The sequence below is a fragment of the Anabas testudineus genome, chromosome 9 (assembly GCF_900324465.2).
Source record: "Anabas testudineus chromosome 9, fAnaTes1.2, whole genome shotgun sequence".
Taxonomy (NCBI): domain Eukaryota; kingdom Metazoa; phylum Chordata; class Actinopteri; order Anabantiformes; family Anabantidae; genus Anabas; species Anabas testudineus.
In genome coordinates, this window is record NC_046618.1 from 3,323,851 (window position 1) to 3,349,509 (window position 25,659).

General features: G+C 39.2%; 2 protein-coding genes across 2 annotated transcripts in view; one reads left to right on the plus strand and one right to left on the minus strand.

Moving 5' to 3' along the window:
* Window positions 1-497: 497 nt before the first annotated feature.
* On the minus strand, window positions 498-12,296 carry zgc:110329 (tetraspanin). The gene is made up of 8 exons (XM_026343965.1): window positions 12,003-12,296; window positions 7,556-7,741; window positions 6,933-7,007; window positions 6,129-6,224; window positions 5,620-5,736; window positions 4,252-4,302; window positions 3,561-3,677; window positions 498-1,720 (listed from the first exon to the last, which is right to left on the minus strand). The coding sequence occupies exons 1-8, from the start codon at window positions 12,087-12,089 to the stop codon at window positions 1,385-1,387; spliced, it is 1,065 nt and encodes a 354-aa protein (XP_026199750.1). The 5' UTR covers window positions 12,090-12,296; the 3' UTR covers window positions 498-1,384.
* Window positions 12,297-20,417: 8,121 nt separating this feature from the next.
* The window catches only part of tacr1a (tachykinin receptor 1a), a 32,693-nt gene continuing 27,451 nt past the window's right edge, over window positions 20,418-25,659 (plus strand). The window contains exon 1 of the mRNA XM_026342389.1: window positions 20,418-21,027. Within this exon, the coding sequence (XP_026198174.1) occupies window positions 20,624-21,027 (404 nt within the window). The 5' untranslated portion in view covers window positions 20,418-20,623. The remainder of the gene's footprint in view (window positions 21,028-25,659) is intronic.

Sequence of the window (25,659 nt, forward strand, 5' to 3'; positions counted from 1 at the left end):
TAGCTGCCTTTGTCACAACTTACTGTTATTCATTTATCAATTACGAACTAAACCATTAACTTATTCATGCTTCTGACTGAAAGGCATGACACTCTGCATACAGGACTAAGAGAGGTACACATAGTATAAGGTTCTAGCAGTTCTTGGGTTTGAAAATATTATATATACTGTATAACATTATATATCTTATTCAGATATGCACTTCCTGATTGCCCCAAGACACAAAACATTTGGATGCAAGTTGCATCGGGAACATCAATCTTGCTATACCCATATGCGAGTTTAGGTATATTCTAAATGTGTGCCTGCTGCCAGAATATTACTTTTCAAACCATGACAACTGTCATCCCACATCTGAGGCCACTTCTTTTACAGGAATATACATTTTTGCTATTTCACAATATCCCATGTGGCTTTGAGCAACTAGGTTCATGACCATTTTAGAAATCCATGCCATTGTTATATGTGCGTCCACACACAGGCTCATGCACAATCAGTAGACAAATTCAGCTTTATTGACAAGAACAGTAGTGCTGATACAAGGCAGGAGCTAGGGGGAAGCTCAATACAGTGCATAACTCAGATACAAAATTGAGTAGTTTCACTGGATTTGTAGTCTGGACAATCCCTTTAATTTACCCTTTGAAAGATGAAAGAATAAAAAGTTTACTTTAAAAACGGAATAGACTGAAATCCCCTGAATGAGAGGCTAACATGTAAACTGAGTTTTTTCCTTTTTTTTTTCTTTTAAGTTACATCATATAGAGTACAAAACATGCATCCCATGTTACTCCACAACTGTCAGTCTCACAATGTTCACCGATTTCACAAAATCAAACTAAAATCATAATAAAAAGAAATAATACACAAACTATACATCCGTCACAGACGTGTAGCACGCAAGACATACTTGACTACTCCTATTTCGCCGACACTGAAAAACATCTTTTCAAGCTACCGTTAATTTACACACTAAATAGTACTGTCCTCTGACTACTGGGCTGTTTTCAAAACAGCCTGAGGTAAGCGTCAGCACATGAGACACTGCTCAATTTCAAAAGCTAAAACAAACAAACAAAAAAAATAGAAGCCAAATCAATTAAATGTGACATAATGACATAGATCTGTCAACAGCAACACAATCAGGACAATATAAATAAACATTTTTAAAAAGTCAAACGTTTCATTTTGTTCCATCTAATTTTGTTGTAAACAAATTCATCAAAGTGCCCAAGTACTCCTGATCCCTTTATCTGACTAAATTTCTCTGGATCCAATTAATGACTTCCATCACAAAGTAGTGTGAGAACTCCAACAAATTAAAGGATTACAATGACTGAAAAAAGGCAAAAACCCAAAAGGCAAGAACGGGCTAAAAGATCACTCAGTGTTTCCTTTTTTGCTTTTGGCCAGCGTCTACCTCGTCCAGCCCCGACGCCGATCTGGACTGCTGCATTTCTCGGAGCTGAGAGTGGGTGCGAGGTTGCTGCTTCTTGAGCTTCTCCAAGTGAATGTCAATGGGGTCAAGGTCGGGCTCAGATTCAGGAACGGGCAGGTATCCGCCGTCCCTCGGCAGGCACATACACCAGCCGGCGCCGGCCAAGTCCAGCTCGGTGTACTCAAATTGAAGCTTCTTCACCTTGAAGTCCACCATGTCAGCTGACTCGCTCATGTCCACTAGCAGGTTCCAGAAGACGCAGCTCAGGATAATGCCCAGCAGCTGCAGGGAGACAGCATGGACTTATTCATATAAATACAGTGCATCTACAGTTACTGTTACTTTACCTCTAATTTGTTTCAACTAATTTAGTCAATGAAATGTTAAATTCATAAATGGTATGACTTATCAGTTCTCATAAGTTGTCATCAATTACCTTTGTGCCACCGACAAATTTATCAAAAAAATCTTTTCAGCCATCAAAACATCAAGTACAGTATGTGCTAGGTACCCCTAGAAAACCTTTGCAGATGAACACACCTTGTCTTGTCTTATGATGCTGGGAAATAAATAGTAATTTTGCTGTATAGAATCTCATTTAAACTGTTTAAACCATTTAAACCGTTCACATGGATTACGTGTATGGATAAAAAATCCCCACCAAAAGTGTTGGAGTGACAAGATCGATCATTTCTATCATTTCTGTTTGCTGTACACTGAAGGCATTTGGGTTTAAGATCCAAAGATGAGAGGACATTTCAGGATTCCAGCTTTGATTTCTTGGAAGCATCTCGATGTGTGTGTGTTTTGGATCAGTGTCATCCTGCATGACGCAGCTCATCCTAATTCTAATTATGAGTTATAGTTCACATCACAGCTTGTATGCTGTGGATAATGAGCATCAGCCTATAAAACTTTGTTCCAGAACTTTTGTGGCTCATCTCTGTACTTTTTTCTATGTTTCCAATCACGACATCTTCCTCCAGTGGTGAATTGTGATCATTTGCCCCTGATAGCCACTGCTGTACTGGAGTCTTTCTTCCCAGCTCCCATAATGCTTCAGTGATGAAGCTGTTGTTTTCCTTGCCTGACCTGTTTTGTTGTATGTTTATGTTGCTTAGTACCCCAGTGATTTCTGTCTTTTTCAGGATTTCAGGACTTTTTCAGGAGGCCAACGTTTGTACTGTGCCACAGTAACCAAGAGGAGTCATTGAGGTCTTTTTGTGCAATCAATCAAACAGGACACATCTAGGTAACAAGAAACACATATGACACACAGGATTTCTGATACAAAAGGTGCTATGTTATACAGTTTTTAATGTATCTAGACGACCAGGAAAAAGCTCAAATTCAAAGCTGTTCGATATTAAACCCAAATGTCTTCAGCTTACTGCGAACACAGATGAATTAGCCTTGTCTACCACAGGATAAGCGGGTAGAGCTAATGGATGGAACTGGTAGAAAAAGTAAATAAAACCTCTCAATATTACCCATTATCTTCAAAAGAAAATTGTATTTACAGAATAAACATGCTAAAAGAAAAACTGAAAAGAATGGAAATTAATTGATGCCTGTTAACCAAATAAAAATTAGGTTTGGCAAAAAGAAACTAAATTGACACCAGTGGTGGGCTATTAACTGCAAGAATAGGTGTTACTTTTAAATTGGACCAGATTTCTTGCAAGTACAATTAATTCTGCAGAAGTATGTCCGGAGTTAAGCAGCTGTTCAGAAAAGTAATAATTGTAATTACTCATCTCTAAAGTCTAAATGTATAATTTATGAATGGCAAGGTTTGCGGACACTGTGTTGACAAATTCAGATTTACCAAATTGTATAAAGGAATCAAACTGTCAAAAACTGAGCCACTGACACAAGTCTTTGAAAAAGTTACACCACAATTAATCCAGCTTGTGCTAACAATCGGAGAGTGTTAAATCATTTTTTATGCAGCAGAGAAAACATCATTTGGCCGTCAGCGTTATTAGGAAACACATTTCATTCTATGAAATAAAAGTATAACAAACTTTTACAAGAAGTGGGGAAGTTACAGTTCAAGTTTAAAAGTGAAGTCGGAAAGGTGGCTTTGGTGGAAAGTATTCAGTAGCAGCTTTTAAATTACCTGTGGCAGCCCAATAGCGCAGCAGAGTGCAACGGTTATTCCAATGTTGTCACTCATCCAGAGGTTGACTGCATGGATGCAGCCTCGCACATGGATCACCTCATGCAGGGTTTCACGCTGATACACAAACCAGAAGACAACAAGGGGAAAAGTTTTTAACTCAAACTGAACCTAAAAGTGTCTCCTGACATCTTTGCTGCAAAGACAGACCTGTCTCAGATGAGCTGTTCAGTGATGAAGGCTATATTCTCATGGGACTGAAAGTATCTCAGGAAAATCTTTCCACAAAACTGGAGTTGGGGAAGAGTCTGGTATACAGACCAATACAGAAAGTGAATTCCTTTTCTTACGTGTTACCAAGGTTTCTTTCAAATAGGATGTAGCATCAATGCTATTTAACATGCTTTGATTTGTATTTCTATATGGTTATTTGATCGATAAAAGGGTCTATGGATTAAAATTCTAGAAAATCTGTAATATGACAATATAAGATATATAATATATCCAGTCAAGATGATTCAATTAAATCGATCTTAAATATAAAATAAATAGAAATCACTTAAGTTATGACATCAGCCATTATCCATAACAGGGCCACAAATGTCATTACCCTCATTATATGATACATCTGTGCCATGAGTCATAGATACAAAATAAAAACATATTCTCAATAACCTGTAGTTCCTCTTACCTGTTGATCCAGGGTTTTGTAACCACATAGAGTATTGATGACCTCTCCCATCTGTCCAACGAGTAAAGATTTACAGAGTCAGAGACAGGATTTAAGTGAGCCAAGATGACCAGAGACAACACCAAAGTGACAGAAATGCTCCTCACATGGGGGTGTACCTGTCCCCTGCCAGCCAAAGCGTGAATTTAAGCCGTGACAGGGAGGAGAACTGATAATAGGAACCTAGCCAATGTTCAGCCTTTTTAATCCACTCCTCTATCTCTGGCATGTGTGACGGAGAGGGTATTGGACGATTCTGTCATTAATTTCTCCAGCAGAGCTCCAGTGCTTTTAGAGACGGTATCAATGCTTTGAGCTGAGGGACAGAAGTGATACGGGACATCTGGAGGGTAGAGGGGGTCATAGGGGACCAAAGTTTTATTTAAAAGAGAGAAACCTTCAATTCCAAGTCCATATATACCTATGAATCTTCTGTCAGCTGGGTGAGGCATACGATTACTTTCTCTTTTGTGTAGATAATAACTGTCTTATCTTGCTTTGATAAAGCACAACATTTGTGGATGGTTTTAGGATCTAAACCATCTGTCAGCAGGGTTTGGGGTCATCACTCAGGGAGTCCACTGGTTGAATTGGTTTCTTAAAATCTTTGAGTATAGATTAAAAACTGGTTACGGTCTTGCAACCATGGCTCATGGACTTAAACTGTATAATAATTCAACTGAGTTACAGCTTCAGTCAAGATTGTTGTTATTATCATTATGTTGTTAGTTTTTATGATATTTCCTTTTCAATATATCTATTCTTGAATTACAGTTTCTTCTGGTGGTTTCTTGTTCGGCTGATGCTGATATCCCTATGTGGATCCCTTTCATGCATAGTGGTCACTACGGTGCACAGTAATTCAAAAGCTGTTCTCTTGTATATGCATGGGTTAGGGTTAGTAGAGCCATGGACAATATTTCTCTGGGTTTTCGTAGAAAATTCTAGAAACTCTGCAGTTCATCTATCTTTCATAGCTTCCACACAGTATATTATTTTCTGCTATTGGGTTGTTAAATACATGTTGGGTTTTTTTTGGTAAAAAGTCAAACGCATGTATACATTTGTTTTGTAACTCCATGAAAAATAAATAATTGCATTGTTTCTTCATGCCTAGAGAGGAATAAAAAACACTCAAAATTTTGACTGAGGTTCTCATAATTATTGCATGAAAGGGTTTATGTAGTGCTAATGATGCAGGGTGACAGAGGCCTAAACTGAACTGAAATACAGCCCTAAAGGTTTTTAGTATTCATAGAATTTACCACAGGCAGCTGGTGTAGGTATACGGAAAGGGCTCTCTGTTCAATGTGTGCTGCCAACACTCACCTTGTTGCGGACACAACAGGTATATGGAACCCCACAGGCTAGTGGCCCTGTACCATTGCAGAAATGATACTGGTTGACTCCCCAGTCCTTATACTCATCCCCTCCACAACACAAGAACTGGAAAACAGAACAGTAAGAAGAAGAGACCATTAGGACCCGAGCAGGCTGTCAAAATAAAACTCTACTGCATCTGCCGTGCAGTTTCTCCGTCAGTCACAGTTGCTTGAGCCAGACCTCCCGTACCAAGCACCATGCTGCCTTCTCAGAATGCCACAATGCAACTATTACCAACTAGCTTTTTCCTGCATTGTTTTTGTTGTTCAGTTACTCCACCCACACAAAGACACACTGGCTTATCTTTTAGCTTTTCTTAAAAAAAAAAAAAAAAAAAAAAGTACCTGTAACAGCCACATTATCCTACAGTACAGAATTTCACTGTCCTCAAATGTCATAAGTATGTCTCTGATACATCTAAATTATTTACTTTTCTATAGAAAATATCATACAACCTTTTGTTGCACGTAGTCCAAAATGTTTTTGAAGTCCAGATCATCGTAGTAGTGTTTAATTCCCTCTCGTATACTGCTCTGAAACAAGGCAGATGTCTGGACACAATGGAAAGAGGCAGAAACACAACAGATGTGGTCACTGTTATTAGCACTGAGAAAGATGATGATGTCAGTCATAACAGCGTAGCAGTGCTGACCAATATCACTAGTGCTAACATACTGTATGGGACATATTAATATATAAAGTGTGTGTGTGTGTGTACGAGTGGTATGGTATATATAGTATAGTACACTTCTCGTCCAAAAAACACCAACTGGATTTAACTATCAAAAACAAAAACATCTAAGGAGATTGATGAAACTACTAAAACTGGGTTAAGAACTGTCCAATGGGAGAAGGTCATGTGGTCTGATGAGTCCAGATTTACCCTGTTCCAGACTGATGGGTGCATCAGAGTAAGAAGAGAGGCAGGTGAAGTGATGCACCCATCATGCCTAGTTACTACCGTACAAGCCTGTGGGGGCAGTGCTATGATCTGGGGTTGCTGCAGTTGGTTAGGTCTAGGTTCTACAACGTTACGTTCTCAAAGGATGAGGTCAGCTGACTACCTGAATATACCGAATGATCAGGTTATTCCATCAATGGATTTTTTCTCTTCCCTGATGTCACAGGCATATTCCAAGATGACAATACCAGGATTCAACTGGCTCAAATAACAAAACTTTGTGACACTGCAGTAATCAAAGCTGAATGAAATATTAGTGTGTGAGACTGGACAGGCAGTGTAGCAAGTTTAAAGTTACCTTTTTTTCAAAGACAAGAGCTGTGATGAGTGCGACTGCCTGGAGAAGCAGCAGCACACAGAGAACGCAGAGGAACTGTGAAGGGACAAAGAAAATTCAGAATGGATTTGGAGAGGGCATAGTTAGCAATGATGCAGGAACACAGCAAGAAAATGACTACAGTTTATCAAAATGTGCTTCTGACTCAGCTGCTCAATCCTACTATTCCTTTTCAATACGTGAAAGACAACACTGAAAAAGTAAAGTCATGCCAAAGCCAATCACAAGGATCTGTGTCGGGGCAGATCAGAAAACATTCTACTGGATCCCTTTCAAAATGACCATAACTACATCCAATCCTGTCTTCAGTCTGGCTCTGGATGAGTTCATCTCTTAGTCATCTCTCACTTATTGTTGAAAGATGAAAATAGCAATATGAAAGATCATAATTGCTCACACATATATCTCACTTTTCCTCAGAAAAGAAACAAGCTCCTTATTCACTTGAAGCAGAACTTTTAGGGCTAAAGTATGTGAGCCTTTTGGTATATATATGTTTAATAATGAATATTTTTGTACATCTACATGTATATGTATAACATGTAGATGTAACTATCCCCCCTCTCCTTCTCTTTTAACCATACCATGTGCAGCAGAGTCTTATTGTCTCTGAGGGATCCAACCATGCCCACCACTGACACAGTGAACATCACCAGGCCCAGCAGGATGAGCACCACGGCAGGAGCTAGAAAAAGGCCCTCCAGGGTTCGGTTCTTCTGCCTTTCCACTTCAGCATACACCCCCACACACAGTACACAAAGACCCATCAGCTGGAGAGAGGGGCAGAGAGAGAAAGAGGGTTTATAAGAAGAAAACCTTGACAACCTTCAGTAGGAAAAAGACAAAGTGTCAAGCTTTTGGAACTATGTTCCTTGACATATGTTTTTTTTTTTGAATGAGATATGTGTGAAGACAGAGGTTTAGCTAGAAGCTAAAAGAGGCACTGTGATTAATTCAGAGTAATTAATCACAGAGCATGTACAGTAATTAAATTGATTTTTTTTTTCCAGACGTAACGGTTTGGGTTGGCTTTTACTAACTGCGTCTGTTTCTCCATTTTTTCTAGTCTCTAGAGTTTCTGTACAGGTATGAACATTCTCATTCACCTTTTCTGAGAGAAGTGCTATATGTATGTTTCAAGCCACATTTTATATATTTGCAACAGTTCACACTGAGATCATGATTTTGATAAAAGTACAAGCTGGAAAGACTAAGAATTAGAACAGTATAAACACAATGAAGCTTGCCATGGTGAAGTCTAATGTTCTTAACAACCTCTGTAGTCTCATTTAGCCACATCAGTATTTACTGATGCATTTTATGTGCTAGAATATAACCTGAAAGTCTCTTAACCACAGACCTTATTTCAGGCATCTAATTTCTCCGAGTGGATCTATAAAGTGTGTCATTTTATTATTAAACACAGCGGCATGAATGTGTAAAAAACAAAGATTACCTACTGTAATAGATTTCCTTAAATGTAAATGTAACTTTCTTGTTGCCACTTTACTTTTTTGCCATGCCGTATTTACTGTCAAATGTTTTCTTTTGATCAAATCACAGTTGGATGAGAATGTCTTATCAAAGACACATGGCAAAAAATGTTCTCTTCAGATATTTTGGGTCTGCATTATGTAATCTTAGTGGTCATGCCCTGACTTTACAAATAATCCTATCCTGTCTGGTTCAAGCACTGATTCAAGGGTCATTCATGCCACATTGCAGCATCACACCAGAATTTATAAAGGAAATGAAATGCAGTCCCTGAATAAAACCTAACTCAATATCTCAATTATTTTGGAAGTTTACATCTAAAATATTTCCCAAACGTTCTAACGTAAAGTTTAGATACTGTCTAAGGGCTGAAGGCGTTTTGGAGTAGATGGTAAAACCTGCTGAGGCAAAGTTCACACTTGACATTTTGTGACAATGTTAGTTTATTCGATCTTACAAAACTGGTCAGTTAGTTGTTATGTGAATGAAAGGTGCTGACCTGACTTTCGTTCCCATTGCATAAACCCAAAAATAGTCTTATAGCCCACAGAGTGTCTGACTGTGGAGGTGACTATGGACACGGATAATGGAACAGTGAGGAGTGAAATGTGTTACTGATGTCTTATAACTTTATCAGTCATGATCAGCTCCAAAGTGCATGCAGTGCAAACCTTTGCTTTACATGTAGACATCGTGCCAGTAAACCACTGGTCTGATGCAATCCTCTGATAAAGGGCTGTTCCAACAACACAGCATTAGTATTTTTAGCCAAAATGTAATGGACTTCAAGTATCAAATGTAAAAATACTTCTTCAGCAAATACAACAACACATGGTCCAAATAAGACATTGATAAGGCTTGTAAAATATCACAAACAAAAAAAGGTTGTCAGTCACTGGTTTAATTATTAGAAATCTTTTGTATTTTACTGTGTAAAATAACTAGTTAGCTAGTAAATACAGCTGACAAACAAGTGTAGTGGAGTAACGTAGTGGACAAGTACCTCAGAATTTGACTTGCGTACAGCACTTGAATGTATTTATCTACCTTCTGTGACTACACACTCACCTGTCAGCATGCTGGATGTCATTGCCTCACAGTAAATTGCTGTCATTAAGTGGTTTATATTAAAATGATAAACGCTGAGTCGAGCCCTTTATTCACTAATTAGACTGTTGCAGTCCTTTTTATATTTGACTAAGGCAAGTAATAAAAAAAGAGAAATAATAAACAGCGTTTGCTTTCCTGCTATTGATTTTCTATAGGAAACATGCGATCTGCCTTAAGAGTTGGGTCCATCTACTTCAACTTAATTTATTGCTCACAATCCTCTATAAAACATTGGCAGATTCATTTGGCTTGGTTCCCACTTTCAATGTCAGCCTTCCTACCGTCACTGCTGCAATAATGAAGATAAGAATGAGTAGCAGCATTTATAGAAGGGGATCTGATACCATGCTGGAAGAAAAAACGCTAAATCTGGAATTGTAGGTACCTTATCAGTCATCACAAGACATTAGAAAGACACTATGCCTTGCAGTCTAAGGGTCTGTTAACTGGATGCTGGTGGCTTCTGGCAGTTTTACAATGATATTGTTTAAAAATCTAACTGTGCAAAAGGGTGGTGGCCTTTCAAGCTAGCAATCTGGATCAATTGCTGTTACTTGTAGTATGAAATAAAAAAGTACTGTATGACTGAAGTAACCACAAGACCCATTTATATTCCACTTGATGAGGAAGAGGAATTCACACTGGACATCAGCAACTGAACACTGTAACAAAAATCCTATTAACAGCAACACCAAAGATAGCTTTAATTAAGTCTCCATGGTTAGCTTGGGGCTAAACAAGCTTTGGTCTGTTGAGCTGAGCAGGGCCACACTATCCTAAATCACAAGAGTAAGCAGAGGGGAGAGACAGATCATATGAGAGGGACCACAGGGTGCTAATGAAATCAAAGCACCGATGTTTCACACTCATATTCAATAATGTGCTTTAGGTTGTGAGAGGATACATATACATATGCCACAAAAACAGGAAGATCAGTGGTGGTGCTAACTGAACATTATTCTGAGGGTGTAGGGAGAAAAGACTAAACAACAGGGATTGTGAGTGGGGTGATGAAGGGTGAGGATGACTCATGCTTACGTCTTGGCCTGGCAAGACACTCACTTACCTGTCCAGCATTTAAAGCAGCTGTCTGATCCCAAACTAACCTCATATACATCTACATTTGACCGTCATTCATTGAGCTACCAAATTTGATTTATTTTGTGTATTTTAGCTGCTGTCTTTCTTATAGTGTTACATACAGGGTAAAGCATGAGCATGAGGGTGCAAACATTTCCATCATGATGAATAAAGTAGTATTACATCTTATGTGAGATGGCACCATAAACTCTGTACAGGTGACAAACTCTTAAAAAACAACCAAACTCTAAAATAATTTACTTTTGTTTTCACAGATAGGTGTGTCTGACTACAAGACAACTGTTTTATGAAGTGTGGGAACTACTAACATACCAAGCTCACTGTCCAAATTCATCAAAATGCACTGATTGTGCAAAGGACCAAATGTTTTAACTGGGTCTAGAATAAACAATAAAACTTTACCTGGTTACACGTTTAAAAGAGGAAGCCATCACTAGAATAAAACTAACACTGTAAGCATACACTGTAAATATAAGACTTCATTTAATTCTAATTCATCTAAAATGCTCCAATCACCTACAACAGTGTCTGTCAGGACGCGGATCATTTCTGTCGGCAAAACTATTTCCACGCAGTTGTCCCTTTAACTGGATCCAACGCCCTGCACCACGGTGATGTTTGAGGGCTAACGATCACAGTTGTGTCAAAACCAAGAGTAATTATGAACATCTCAGTATATTATCTCATTCTTCAGTTTTGTATTGAAGTGAGATTTAATTTTAGTTGAATGCATGAGGTCTGAAGTTGTAATGTCTATCTCTATCCCCATAAGCTAACCCTTCCCCGGCTAGTTAGTGCCCAAAGAATACCACACCAAATACCTTTAAGAATACGACAACTTAACATTACATTGCTCAACAAACAAAACACAAAGTTGCAGGCATGATTTTTACATTTTTTTCCTTATCAGTACAGTCTTGTGGTAAATACGTAATGTGTTCTCTTCAACACAGGGGGATGAATTGCAAAAAAATCTCAACTATACCCTGACTCACACTGTAAAGCCAATTAGGCGAACATAAACTGGAGTTTAATGTCTATCGGTTTTTGAAATTGAAATTACTATGGAAAGATTCGGTTTGCTTCATTGGGAAATAAGCCGAATAGCACAGTACGCAAAGACGCGTTGCAATAAGGTCGAAATTATGTGCTAAAAAAATCACTATATACCTGGAGCAGCAGGTCCATTTAAATGAAACTGTTTTGAATGACGTTTGGTTATATTGGTTGGCGTCTACTACTATTAGCAGACACTGATGTTGCAGTTCAATCGAACTTACTATGATGCACAGACTGCTTATGTCAATACAAGGACCATGGACTTACCGAGAACAGCATTGAGTAGATATTTAAAGTAAATTTGATGAAGTAGTAGAAGTGGTTGGTTTTCTTCAGTTCAGAGTAAGACGGCATGGCTGCTTTCGTTTTGATGCTAGCTAGCAGGCTAGCTAGCTATTCTTCGTTTTTCAGGAAATAGCACAGTAATGGTTATGAACAATTATAAAATAATTGATAAACGTTTTTAAGAGAGCTAACTGGCTTTTATACAAGTAGCAGCTCTCATTTTTAACGTACTATTGTAGATAGCCGGAGACAAAACCACTTCCGTACGCCGGTCAATCCACGCGTTGTTTTGACTATATTCTTAAAGGGGCTGCAGCAACATCACTGATTGAACGAAACACATAACGTTGTATGTCTGTGATGTTTTCAGTCTGATGAAACTATAACAATCTGATCGTATTTAAATATTACAAAGAAACATGTAGAGTAACATTGAGGTCTGAAGCGCAACATTTGATCAGATCAGGTATAGAAAGTAAAAAAAAAGAAATTGTCACAAGCTGTAGTGATCTCTGTAAAGAACCTGTGCCACAGTATCATCAAAATAATAGGTTATATTGCTTTCAAATTGAATATGAAATAGTTTTATATTCGCCCTCTAGTCCCCAATGATCATCAGCCTAACTGGGAGACCGTTTGCATGGACTAGATTTAGTTTCAATTCAGAAACCCAGCTCATTTCTTCTGTTAAGCCATCTGAATCCAGCACTGTACAATATGTGTGCTTTACAGTAAATATTTCTCTATTTCATGCTGCGGATCTCTTTATTTCCGTTGCAGCAATGGTATTAAACTACTCGTGGATTGTACCACTCTTTGATGACTGAGTAAAAGTGATCCTGCCACCAACTATTGCTACATCCTAAATAGTTTCAGCGATTGTTGTTATATATACACAGTCTATGTTGGACACATGCAGTGTAATCTTTACAGGCACCGTCAGTAGAAAGGATCCTGATTTGTGTCTGAGGAGCACTACTTCACAGACTACTCCTTCTGATCCATATCCATGAAGAGGCTTTTTTTAATCAAAGTGAACCTCATGGCTGTCCTCTTCGCTGTCACTAAGATGCCCAGCAGCATGAATACTGTGCAAAGTGTGCAGCCAGAAAAGCTTCTTTGCACTGACTTCTGCATTCACACTTCTGACTCTGCTCTTACAGCTTGTGATATCTGACCCTCTTGGTCTTGATCATCACCAGCTTTGATCAGATGCTTTCAGGCTTCTGACAGCAGGACGTGAGCTATGTCTATGTGATGGTGTCAGAGGATGCAAGCTGCCAACCTACGTCCAGATGCAGCTGCTAGTTTGTCACTCTGTGCTCTTCACTTTCCTGAAAGCTATTCGTTTGCAGTATAGTTGGAAATATTTGCTACTTTTGATGGCTAAAGGCTTCACTATGCTCCAGTTAAAGTGCAGGTAAGTGAGTAAGTAAGCAGAGTTTGGAATTGCCTCTCAAGCCTCTTTAACTTTCTTTTTTTTTTTTTTGTACACAAAATACCTTTCAGGAAACTCTGTCTCATTTTGAGCAAACCGCTGTTTCTGGCACATCCTTCGGCACCTTGTTGGACCAATTGTGATAATGGCGTCCTTCCAGAGCATTCAAGCTGTCCCACGATTCCTTGAATATGGCAAAATGGGCATATTAGTACCTAGCTCATGCTCGATTCACGGAGGCTGAAAAGACTATGTAGCACGTCATACACTAAATAACTGAATTTGATGAGCAGCACCCTCCAGCACATTTCCCCATCTAGTCCATACTCCCTGCTGCTGCATAATTAAGGTTAAGCTTAATTGCCTCCTGTAAGAGAAAATTGGCGAAGATTAAATACATTTCTACGTAAAAGCCAAACATATTGCATAAAGACACACTTAATAAAAACCTTATCTTCCTGGTGGTATGTGTCTCATTGATGTCTGCCTGCCTCACCTCCTCCTCAACACACTCCTCCTGGAGTTATAATACAAAGAGCAATACAGAACAGTGTGCATTTAATTTTCCATTCAGCTCATATAACCTAAAAAACAGCCCTAGTCTTCAGCAGTTCTTTTTACTCAAAAAAGAAAAGGTAGATGCTGATGTTAAGGAAAAACCATTTTAGGATGAGGACTAATCAGTGATTATTATAAATGTATAATCACGTGACAAGCTCACAACATTAATTCAGACAATACCTACATAGACTATGAGCCTCTCTCTCTCTCTCTCTCTCTGTCACTCTTTTCTTCTCTATCTCTCTCTCTCGTGCTTTTTATTCTATCTCCAGTCCAGGTCCCACTGGCTGGATGTACCAAGAAGCTGCTGACATTCACCCTGATTGTGCCCTATCTGTTCACTCTCTACTGTCCACTCGCCCCAACTGGTCGAGGCAGATGGCCGCCCACCCTGAGCCTGGTTCTGCTGGAGGTTTCCTTCCATAAAGAGTTTTTTCCTCTCCACTGTGACCTGTGTCATGCTCCAGGATGGATAATCTCCATATAAATAAACTTGACTTAAATTCAATATAAAATGATATATTATTATTATATAGTTATGTAATGTCTGAGTTGTCTTGTAAACTATCATCAATGGCAAGACAGTATTTGCCCTAAACTCTGGCACAGTATTTGGAACCAGCTACATGGAAACACTACATAGTGGATGTGTCAGCCCAGAAACAGGAACATGGTAACATTTACAGCTATGTTGAAGCAGATAATCACATCAGCTTTTGCACTTTTTTTGTTTTTGGGCAATGGAAAAGAGAATAAATAAATCTCTTTCTTTTAACTCTGTCTCAGGATTAGAGCTACAGTGTGTAACTATTTTGAAAATATTTTTAGTAGAAAAAATATACTTAATGTAGTGATGTGCTGTCAAAGGCTCCTGAGACACAAACTCACAGAACAGCACTGGCAGCCATGCGGAAATAATTCCTACTAAAGGTTTGTGAGTGATGCTCACCCCTCTACCCAGCCAGAGAAGCCCAATTATTTCTGCTTGACTGGTAAGTATTAAGTTAGTATAAATATACTGTATATATATATATATATATATATAGAGAGAGAGAGAGAGAGAGAGAGAGAGAGAGAGAGAGAGAGATATTTATGTATAAATCTCATGCTTCCGCTAATTCACTTTCCCAAAGTTACATATTGTAGCTTTCCAATGTGATTTAAATATGTCTGGTTTAAGGTACTTTCAGCAACAAAACAGGTCCACACATACTGGCTTTATAGAAGCAATGCTATCCTGGTTTACATAAACTAGAGGAGATACAGGCTTCTTGCTGTTTGAACACGCATTTTAATATGACACACGTTGAGTTTACTTGTAATGAAATGTGCTATATAAATAAAATCGACTATTTGATAGCTTCATTAAAAGCCACTGTGTGCCTGACGTATTGTATTACTGTACCAGCATGTAAATTGATCAATGGCCTTACTTAACCCACAAGAGCATATGCCTTCTTCTGGTAATTCTGGTTCCTTATTTCTTTCTTCTACTTCTCATCTTCACCCTCTTCAATGCTCTTACTCCTCCTGTTTGTGATCAGTTGGCCCCTGCTGGCATATGGCACGTCAAAGCGAACCTAACTACTAGGGCCCCTGTCAATGTGGTAATTGACATGCAGTTCTTTGTATCTAAAATAAATTGAATCCTCTAAGGGGCCATCTCCCTCCCTGAGCTGGAGATGTTCTAGCAATAAAGTCAGACATAAACAGATTGTCTGATAATGCCATAGCTGTGTTGATGTTTTGAGGAAAATCAAAGTCAAATGACGTCGAAGAGAATAGAAATCAGACTGTCATGAAGACCAAAATAGGAAGGAGGAAGATTGAACTTGAGGGAAAACAAGTCTTAGTAGAATTTTTTCAAAAGACAAATGAATGAATGCAACTTGCTTGTTTAGGCAACAACCATGAAGAAAACTGTGTTCTCCAAGTGATCAAAAGTACCTAATCAATTTTATTTCAGAAACTTTTATGGTACTATTTGTAAGTGAGAGTGTGTAGCATCCCCACTTCAAATGTGGTTAAGTCTGTTTCTCATTCTCTTTCACCACATTTTCTGCCATATCCCTTTTGTTTTTTTGTATTATAAAAAGCATGAAAAAAGATTTTGATAAAGGAAAAGACCAATTTGTAAATGTGTAAGAGGGGGAAGGCGGCCAGCTGAGACTAAAGTTTGATGCTTCGCCCTCGACTCCAACACAGCATCCTGATGATGTTTTCAATTTAATGAAGAATGAGGCTAGTTGTAACTTCTAACAATGACTTTGCCACCTACAGTAATATCATACTAACAAAACCTCTGGGGTACTGTCCAACTGCGTTCTGGCAGATGGTTCTCCACTATTAGTAAGCGTGGTAATAACAAGCTTTTCTTATTACTTCTGAGGATTCCTACCATCTGGTATTTCTCATCAGGAGCAAGTCACCCGCCCGCCCTCCTGCCTGCTTGTGAGATTCCCATGAGTACTCTATCTGTGTTGAAACTTGAAATGTTTCTGTCTTGGCTGATGGAACTGCACTGACTGAATCACAGCACCATGATTGTGGTCAAGGGCTTTAGTGGAATTAAAGAGTTGGATGATGAAGATGATGACAAGAAGGACTGTAGAGAGATGCAGAACTGTATTTCTTGAACAACTTGTCATAGCCTATGTATTAGTTCTTTCCGGAGAACTACACAATACTTTAGATTAATGTTCATCTAAATTAAAAATGCAGTGTTTACAGATTGAATTTCCTCAGGTAGGACATACACAGCTGAATGAATAGAAGCTATCAGACAGCACTCATCAATATGACCTATTACAGCAAAGATAGAGCTGTCATATTTTGCCCTTTTACTTTTCCTATACAATAAAATGGCCCTTTCAATGACTTCCAGGTGTTATTGTAGTCACCTCAGACTTACACAATGCCCCTTTCCATCACAACAGCCCGTGGTAAGATGGCGCCAACAGCCATAAATAGAGGATCAGTGCTGATGACAGCTTTTGGAAGCTAAAGAGAATTGAGCTTCTCCTTAACTTTCTTAAATAGATAGAATATGACTGACTACTGATTTTCACTGAAAAATATGTAAGGATATATGTAAATAACCTTTGTTGTTTAGTCAAATTGTAATGACTCTACAGCATGTAGTTGTCAATACCTACTGAAAACCAGCGACAGGGACCAGTCACAGATGGCACCAGGACACAGGACTGATCTTCACTAAAATATACCAACAGGTAACACTAATGGAGTTAAGTAAGGTAAACTTATTTCATATTGAAGTTGAACTAACTATAAAGCTGGATAAACATAATTAAGTTAAGTTGTTTGCAGGAAACTGGAAGAAAAGCTGATTTGACCTCAGTGTAATTTGGTTTTGCTCTCCTCTGACCTTGTTGGAAGGATGGCTGTGTTAGCACTGAATACACCTGACAGGCGATGAGGTCGTCTAAGCAGTCGATTCAGTGATGAGAAGGGCTGATACCCTAATGTGAGACACCTAGATTTTTCTTTCTAAAACAAAGAAAATGCATTTCTAACAAGAGCATTATGACTATTTCGTTCTTCCCAAGGTTTAAATCATTGCTTTCTTGTTTAAAGATACTGTAGCATTGCAAGTGTGGTGGCCTTCTGGTTTATCTAGTCTGAGGCACAAACTGCATAACCACATTACGCCCTGTGATTAAAAACGTTACAGCATGTCAACCCCACCTTGATCCAAGTTGTCCTTTATCGCTAAAGCATCAAATAATACCACTCTCCCTCTAAACCTCACAGTAAAATATCACCTTTAAAAAGTTGGACTACAGCTATCCAAGCAACTTTTCCACACACATCAACCAATGGCAGTAGTTATTGTACATTGTTAGCCTTGATAGCATTGTGGTTCTGGGGGAACGGCAATTGTTTGGTCTGTCAGTTGACTGATCTGCCATTCTGGTCCACACTGAAATAGCTCAGTAACTATTGGATGAATTGTCGTAGATGTTTGTTTAACAATTTCTTGTCTCCAGAGGATAAACGCTACAGACTTTGGCAATGTATTGAACAAGAGCTTAAACAACAATTTAAATCCAAGTGACAAACTAGGATGAACATTATGAATCCTCCTCTACCATAGGGTGCAGTCAGTTGTGATGGAAGGCACCATGCAGAGTGGAGTGACAGGTCTCCCAAGAGAAAAACAATGTCCTTTTGCAAACGAAGGGAATTGCCACATCTGGACACCACAGATAACCGGTTAGTATGTTACTGGAGTCATTAGGCAGCTGTTGACCTGGGTGGGAAACAGTTCAGTGATATCATGTGAAAACCAAAACTACAGGAGGGTGAAGCTGCTCTCACAACCTCCAACATGAACTAAGAGCCTGCTAATCTTTCTATCAAACATGCAAATCTTTTTTTTTTACTTTTTCTGTCTTAAAGTTATATTAGTGGTAATGGTTCTAATGGGGACAAAGTAAAGGGAAAGTTTGGGGTCACCCTGAGGTTCATGAATTTGCTGACAATTTCATGTAAATGCAGCGTTTGCAATTGTCATGAATCAAGGATTTGTTCAAGTGGTAATTTTAACTTGATAACACTAGAAAAGGGGGGACAAAATAATGTGAAATTTCAAGGCAATCAAGAATTACTAAGAATTGTGGAGCTATCTCTCTCAGGAAGTGGACAAAGTGGACAAACAGATGGAGGGCTAGACTGACAGGCTGCATATCTGCCTTTCATCCTTCCTCAATCACAGGAAACACACATAAATTTGCTCTCTCTTTGTTCAAGTGAGCCTTATTTCATACACCAACGCACAATAGGTCCTACAAGAGGAATACAAGGGCCTGGATACTTGGCATTAACAAGCAAGCTTGCATGAAGCGATAGCCTGCAGTGTGATGAATATGAGAGGTGTGAAGAGAGAGGCAGAGAATGCTGGAGTGTCAAAGATGGGAAGCTTTTTTTTTGTTTGTTTGTTTTTTTCAATATTATTCTAATAGAGTCCTCTGCTACATGAGCATCACCTTCACTTATAGTATGTTGTTAGGCACATGAAGTCAATTTAAACATGTTCAGCATGTTAACACTCAACAAAATGTAAAGTCTGGGGTTGATTTGAATGGCATTAGACAAAGAAATGATAGATTTTGACTTGATGATAATGTCACTAGATTGAAGTCAGAAGCGCACAAACAATTACTTTATTACATTTCCTCCTGGGGGGAATGTGAAAGGCTCTACCACATTTCTTGGAACTCAGTCCAATAAATTTAAGACATTTTACTCAGGAGTCAGGCGATCACCAAAGACTGTAGGATTCATCCTCTGGGAACCGTGAACAGTATTTTGTATTTATTATAGGTATTTCACTCTGAACTGAATTGATGAACTACCCGACATAAAATCAGCCATCAGACTTTGTGATCCATAGAGCCATGATGCCAGAGATGGTAAGTAACTAAGTACATTTCTGCATAGTATTGTACTTTCTTAGTGGTGTTTATGTGTATTTTTATACTCTATTACATTTATTTATCAGTATGTAGTTAGTACTCAAATGTGAGTACTTCTTTGAGTGAGTTTGTGTTTGCTGTTTGTAAATGCAGCACAGTTGATCACTTGCCAAGTTGGCATTTCAAGGCATGAAAAACTATGAAAAACAATGCACAAAAACACAAATACATACAAATATTAAAGTGAAATGTTTAAAGTGGCCTTCTGAAGTATGTTACATGTTGATATCATATGAAGGAGCTGATCTCCAAATAAAAAGTCTGGTTTAGGAGACCACAAGAGGGGGCAATGAGTGGGTAGACAGGGAGATTTCTGAGGGTGGTACCTCACTACACACCATGATTAGAAGTAATGCATTTCTTTGTTGTAGTTGTATTTAGAGGTTATTCACGATATATGCTGCTAAAGTATCCACGTTACTATAACAATCGTTTTAACAATGGGATTTCTAAATGTTAATTATTAGCAACAACATCAACAACAATAATAATAATGAAATTCGTTCCTTCAGTCGCCTGCGTGTGTGCTGCGCGCTGCTTATGAGCAAATGAAATCACATCAGAGGTATTTAGACATGATAATCCAGTCGGCTTCTCCGTGCGGTCTGAATTGGATGGAATGAATAACATACCTGGACTCACGCATCATCATAGTACGAGAAGCTGCCTATTGGACGGACGCGCAGCGGCTCGCTCCATATGCTGGTGCGCAGCCGCTCAGTTTGAGCGGAGGACCACGAGGAGAGCACAGAGGACTGAGCAGAGCTCTGTCAGAGACCAGTTAGGGGGACGTAGATCTGTTCATGCGCTGTAATGTGCGTAAAAATCGCCTTTTCGTTTTACGCACGAGGGAAAGTTGAACATTGCTAGACATTTATTCAAATTTCCTCATAAATACTGAATTCCACAATTTAGTATTTTCCAGGTTGAGGTTTTCAAGTGACCATTCCTCAGACTTCAGTTATATCTGTTTTCAAGTGAGCGTGAGGCGGCGAAGCTTTGTCAAACTTTTCTCACTTTGTATTTGGCACGGGATCGTTACCTTTGTTGTGTAATGATTTGGGTTAATAACCAGTGATTTAAGGGGACTTTTTCAGCCAAACAGCCAAATGGATCCTTTATTTAATTCTACCGATGTGCCAAATTGGACCAACAGCTCCAACACAACCAATAACCGGACCTTATACTGGAACCAATTTGTGCAGCCAGTCTGGAGAATCGTGCTTTGGGCCATTGCCTACAGTTGTATAGTTGTCGTGTCCGTGGTAGGTAATGTTACAGTCATCTGGATTATTATGGCGCACAAACGCATGAGGACCGTCACCAACTATTTTCTCCTGAACCTGGCGTTCGCTGAAGCCTCCATGTCCGCCTTCAACACGGTCATCAACTTCACATACGCTGTGCACAACGAGTGGTACTTCGGATTGGTCTACTGCCGCTTCCACAACTTCTTTCCGATCGCTGCTGTCTTTGCCAGCATCTACTCAATGACTGCCATTGCTCTGGACAGGTAAGAGAGTTCTAGTGTGTACTTGTAAAATAATGACTAATGAAATGCTTTGTATGATCCCATTTATAAATGATGAAATGAATTAAAACAATGTTAATACCATTGAATGTAATGACTTCCTAACAGCGCACAATAAAAGCATCAGAATTATTCATTGATCTTTTTTTTACTACTTATATTATGATGACAGTGTAACAGTGATGACAGAGCACAGAGCAGAGAAGTGATGAGAAAAACAAACAAACAAACAAACAAACAAACAACAAGAGGACAAACGATTCAGGTGAATCCTTCATTCACCATTGCTGGGACATTTCTTTGCTTCATTGGTTGCTGAGTGTTAAAACCCACTGAACTTTCAGAGAAAAACCCCTTTCAAAACTGAGTGAAACACTTTTCTTTCATTTGCCCCTTCATAACTGTAAGTTACTGTATAAGTGCACTCCTATGCTTTCACAAAGATGTAGAGGAGCCGTTCTTAATTGCATGTTGAAGGACGCCGTGTGGGGATGAGTGAGTGGGGGGAACAATTCACAGTAACCTTCCTTAAGTCTTGGTAAAAAGAAAACTATGATATTGCATGTAAATAAGTCTGTTAGCTTTTATCTGCCCGTGTCATGATGAACAGTCCAGCAGCTGAGCTGAGACAGTCGGAGGTTTGGGAGATGTATTCCTTCAAATCTTCCCTACTTGATGTCTCTCTATGACAGCGAATTCAATTAGATGCATAAAAAGCCCTCTGCTGCTATGCATGTGTGTGTGTGTGTGTGCATGTACGTGGTTATGGTTAAGTGACTCAGGGTGGGTTTGTGTTGCTACATGTTTGTGTGTTTCAGAATATGCCTGTGTGTGTGTGCCCATTAGTTAAGTGTGTGTACGTCAGTGCATCGCTGAATTGTTCTTTTACAACACACATGTATCCATCATCTTTATTTTTTGTTCTGTGTGTGTGTGTGTGTGTGTGTATGACTGTGCATCTATGTGATTAATTCAGGCTGCCTCTTCAAAGCTGTATCCCCCCCCCCCCCCCCCCACATGTATCACGTACCACTGCGTGTGTCTCTGTTAAACCTCTACATCTCAGGTGATAAATGCTCGTAATTCCTCTGCATTTCTCCTCTCTCTGCAAGAGAGCAACAGACTTGACCTTTCTTCTAATGAAGTCAAAGCTTTAGAGATAGAGGAAGTGGAATGAAAAGGCAGCTTCAGATGACAAGCTCATGCTCATGTGCCATAGAACCTGACATAGCATCCAGGAGCTGTAAATGTGGTGATTTTCCCCCGACGCCTGGTCATGCAACACGAAGATTTCATTTAAAAACCCTTTAGAGAAGAGCTCAGTTCACATCAATAGCATCATACCTTTGTGTCTGTGGTAGGAAAAGGTATTTTTAAATTACTGCAGGTGTCAGGGATGATGGTGGCGAAGTGTAAGGAAGAGATTGTGTGTTTATACTGTGACCCATCACTTGCAGCCATCTCTCACTGCTGTTAAGGCGTCTCTTCAGGGGGGATGGAGCACTGTGCCGCACCTGATAAGACATTTTCGTCATCTCCACGTCTGCTACGACGATTCCTGTGGTGTTCTAGCACGTTACTACCCCTAGATCAGCAGCGCAGCCGAGTGCTAATGCTGCTGTGCTGCATCTGATGCTGATTGTACTGTGTTGCTAGAGAAAACGGCATAAACAAGTCAACCCATGCCCATACGATTACTTTAGAACTTTATTTAGTACTATTAGTACTTTTATTTCACCCCTAAGTACATAAAAAGTGGTGAAATTGTTAGTCTCACAATGCTTTTCAGTCTGGACGTTCATAGGCAGCAACCAAGATAGCAACTAGACATCATAATTAAAACCACAGCTTGATCAAGGGTGCAGTCAGATGTGTCAACCATATTTATTATTCAGTCAAAATGGCTTATATATTAGCAAGCAAAAGTGTGTGTGTGTGTGTGTGTGTGTGTGTGTGTGTGTGTGTGTGTGTGTGTTGTTTTCTTTCATTTCTTTATTTAGCTGTTTAACACCTGACAGATGGAACGTTTCCACCTGTGTACCTCTATAACATTTTTCACACATATGAAACTGTCTTTGCATCAGCTCACACCACCTTTGTATTCACTCTGCTTCTAAAGCTCATTTTACATTCTCTGTGAATACAGTTTGTATCAACCGCAGGAACCTTTCCCACAGAGCAGGAACATTTTGAGGATCTTAGTTCTTTACCAGCAATTCCACCAAAGCAACTAGGGTCTGATCAGAGTGGGGTCTGTGGTGCTGAACGCTACAGTTTGGTCAAATACTGTGCAGCATTTTAAAAAACCTGCTGCGCATGTAAAAAGTGAACATCACACTTTTAATAAAGCAGTGGTCTAATTTGCTTAATCTTCCTAGACCCTGCTTTAAAAATTATATTAAAATCCTAGTTTCCTCAAGGACATTTTAACAGTTGTTTAGTGACGTAAGTGACGTGATGCTGTTCATATACACCCCACACTGGGACAGCAGTCAGAGGTGGAGTCCCAGCATTCAGAAAGGAGTGATGTTTACAATAAAAATAAATTCTACTAAATAAAACAGATAATAAAGACAGAGGAGCAGGGAAAAAGAGATCAATTAGGACCTGTTTTGGTTTTTAGTACAGAAACAGCAACAAACAAAAGCTTGTGTTATATGAGCTACTGTTTGAGAAGATGCTGTCATTATCCGAGGTACAAATACACTTTAGTCTTGGCTTCATGTTTTTATTATATTTCACAGGATACCATTCCAGTTATACACATAAAGTCCACATATTCTGAGCCAGAATGGACAGAGAAGACCTTCCTCAGCTGTAATTTCAGGTTTTATTCATCCTTAATAGAAAGTGGTTCTAAAAAAGCGTCAGTAGACTCAAACAGTTGTCTGTTTGTGACCCCGAACTCAAACCGGTGTCTTCTTGTGACACAGAATTAATTGCTGGATATCAGCGACTGGTGAGAAATTAAAGTATAGAGAATCATTTCCTGTTGAGACATTAAGCTCTTAAGCATGCATTAGTAAACAGAGCAAAGATTAGATACAACTACAAATCATGATCATTTAAAGCAGTTTTTTTCCACCAGGTTGATATAATGGAAATATGTTATTAGAAATTCTCAAAAAAAAACAAAAACAAACTATAGATAAGGCTGAGTGGGGAAAAGGTGGATACACCATTTTACAGTGTTTTGTATTTTCTGCAGTATGGATGATCAGTGATGCATGGTAGTCTGTGTAGGTAATGGGTGAATTGCTCTTTTAAGCGCAGTTCAGTGGTAGTTGTTTAGAGAATAAAGAACAATAGTCATTCATCAACACCTGAAAGCTTGGTACGCTCTCGCCTGCCGCTCACTTGACTGATAACAAATGAAAGAGTAATGGGCTGAGACGGGACTAGGTCCATTTCTTTCCACCTATACAGTAGCTGTGGCCGAGGGACACGGCCAGATTGTCTCAGTCACACCAGGTCCAGACTGCAGATCACTTACTGCACGGCAAATCATCAACACCTTCCAGCTGCCACCTCTCCTGCTCTTTTCCCCCTCCGTTCTTCTGTTTTCATTTTCTCTGCTCTCTCATTTATCATTTTGTTCCAAGCGTGATCATCATAAGAAATTATTCTGGCCTCTGTCATCCTTCTCGTTCTGGGTCTTTTCAGTGATTCGTGTCATGTGTGAGAAAAGTGGAACGATGTGTTTTCTCACTTCAAAATGATGACGTGACAAAACTAGAAAAACGCGTCGGGCTGACATAGACACGAGAAAGATGAAACTGCGCATTTAGCATTTTTTTCATTTACATCAGCACTGGCTTAGGAAAGTTTGTGTGACTGATGAGAGTCAAAGATTGGGTGTTAGGACAGAAAAGAACAGATCAGACACTAAACTCATTTGGACCGTTAGTTAAAAGTAATGTTTACCTTAAGAATTACTGCTTTCTTACCTTCACATGACAAACATGACATTCATAACATGACAATATCGGATGTTCATATTGGCTATTTTTTCTGCTATTAGGTTGTATTATGGGGAGGACAGTGTCACTTCACAACCTGTGGCATGATCAAATCTGTGACACGCATAGTTGTCAGGTCTAATGGTCCTACTTTAGAGCTGAACCTGTTTGGTGTATTTGCTGTTTCGCTGCACTGAACACTGTGTTGCTGCCAGGTTTTTTTTTTTTTGTCCCCGAGTGAGTAGCACCACATCAAAATCGCTTATTTCACTCGGAGTATTTCAAAAGACAGCACCAGTGTCAGTCTGTAAATCCACATCCATCAGAGTCAGTGTCACACATTTAGATAATTTTGAACAGCTGCCTCAGAGCCATGTCACCTCTCAGTGAATAAACAGCACTCCAATCAGCACTTGTCATTTCCTGTCACTGGAAAATCTGCTGCAATTAGAGGTTGACAAACGGCTGTGACTTGCTTAAGGGCATTTGAGTGACTTGTAGCCCTTTTGTTATTATTGATGGGATGCTATCTTTCATCAGGTATTCTTAAATTATGGTATATATATATGTACACTGACAGTTTTAATTGAGAGTGGAGTTGGTTTGAATGGACGGTCAAGAGCCCTAAAATTGCTAGTTTGCCACCACCACCATG

Excerpts from the sequence above, each read along its gene's own strand:
- zgc:110329 (XM_026343965.1), bottom strand. The coding sequence starts at position 12,089 with ATGCCGTCTTACTCTGAACTGAAGAAAACCAACCACTTCTACTACTTC. Across the intron at positions 6,225-6,932 it reads CTCTTGTCTTTGAAAAAAAG|ACATCTGCCTTGTTTCAGAG; the intron begins GTAACTTTAAAC and ends CATTGTGTCCAG. Across the intron at positions 3,678-4,251 it reads ACAAAACCCTGGATCAACAG|CGTGAAACCCTGCATGAGGT; the intron begins GTAAGAGGAACT and ends TTTGTGTATCAG.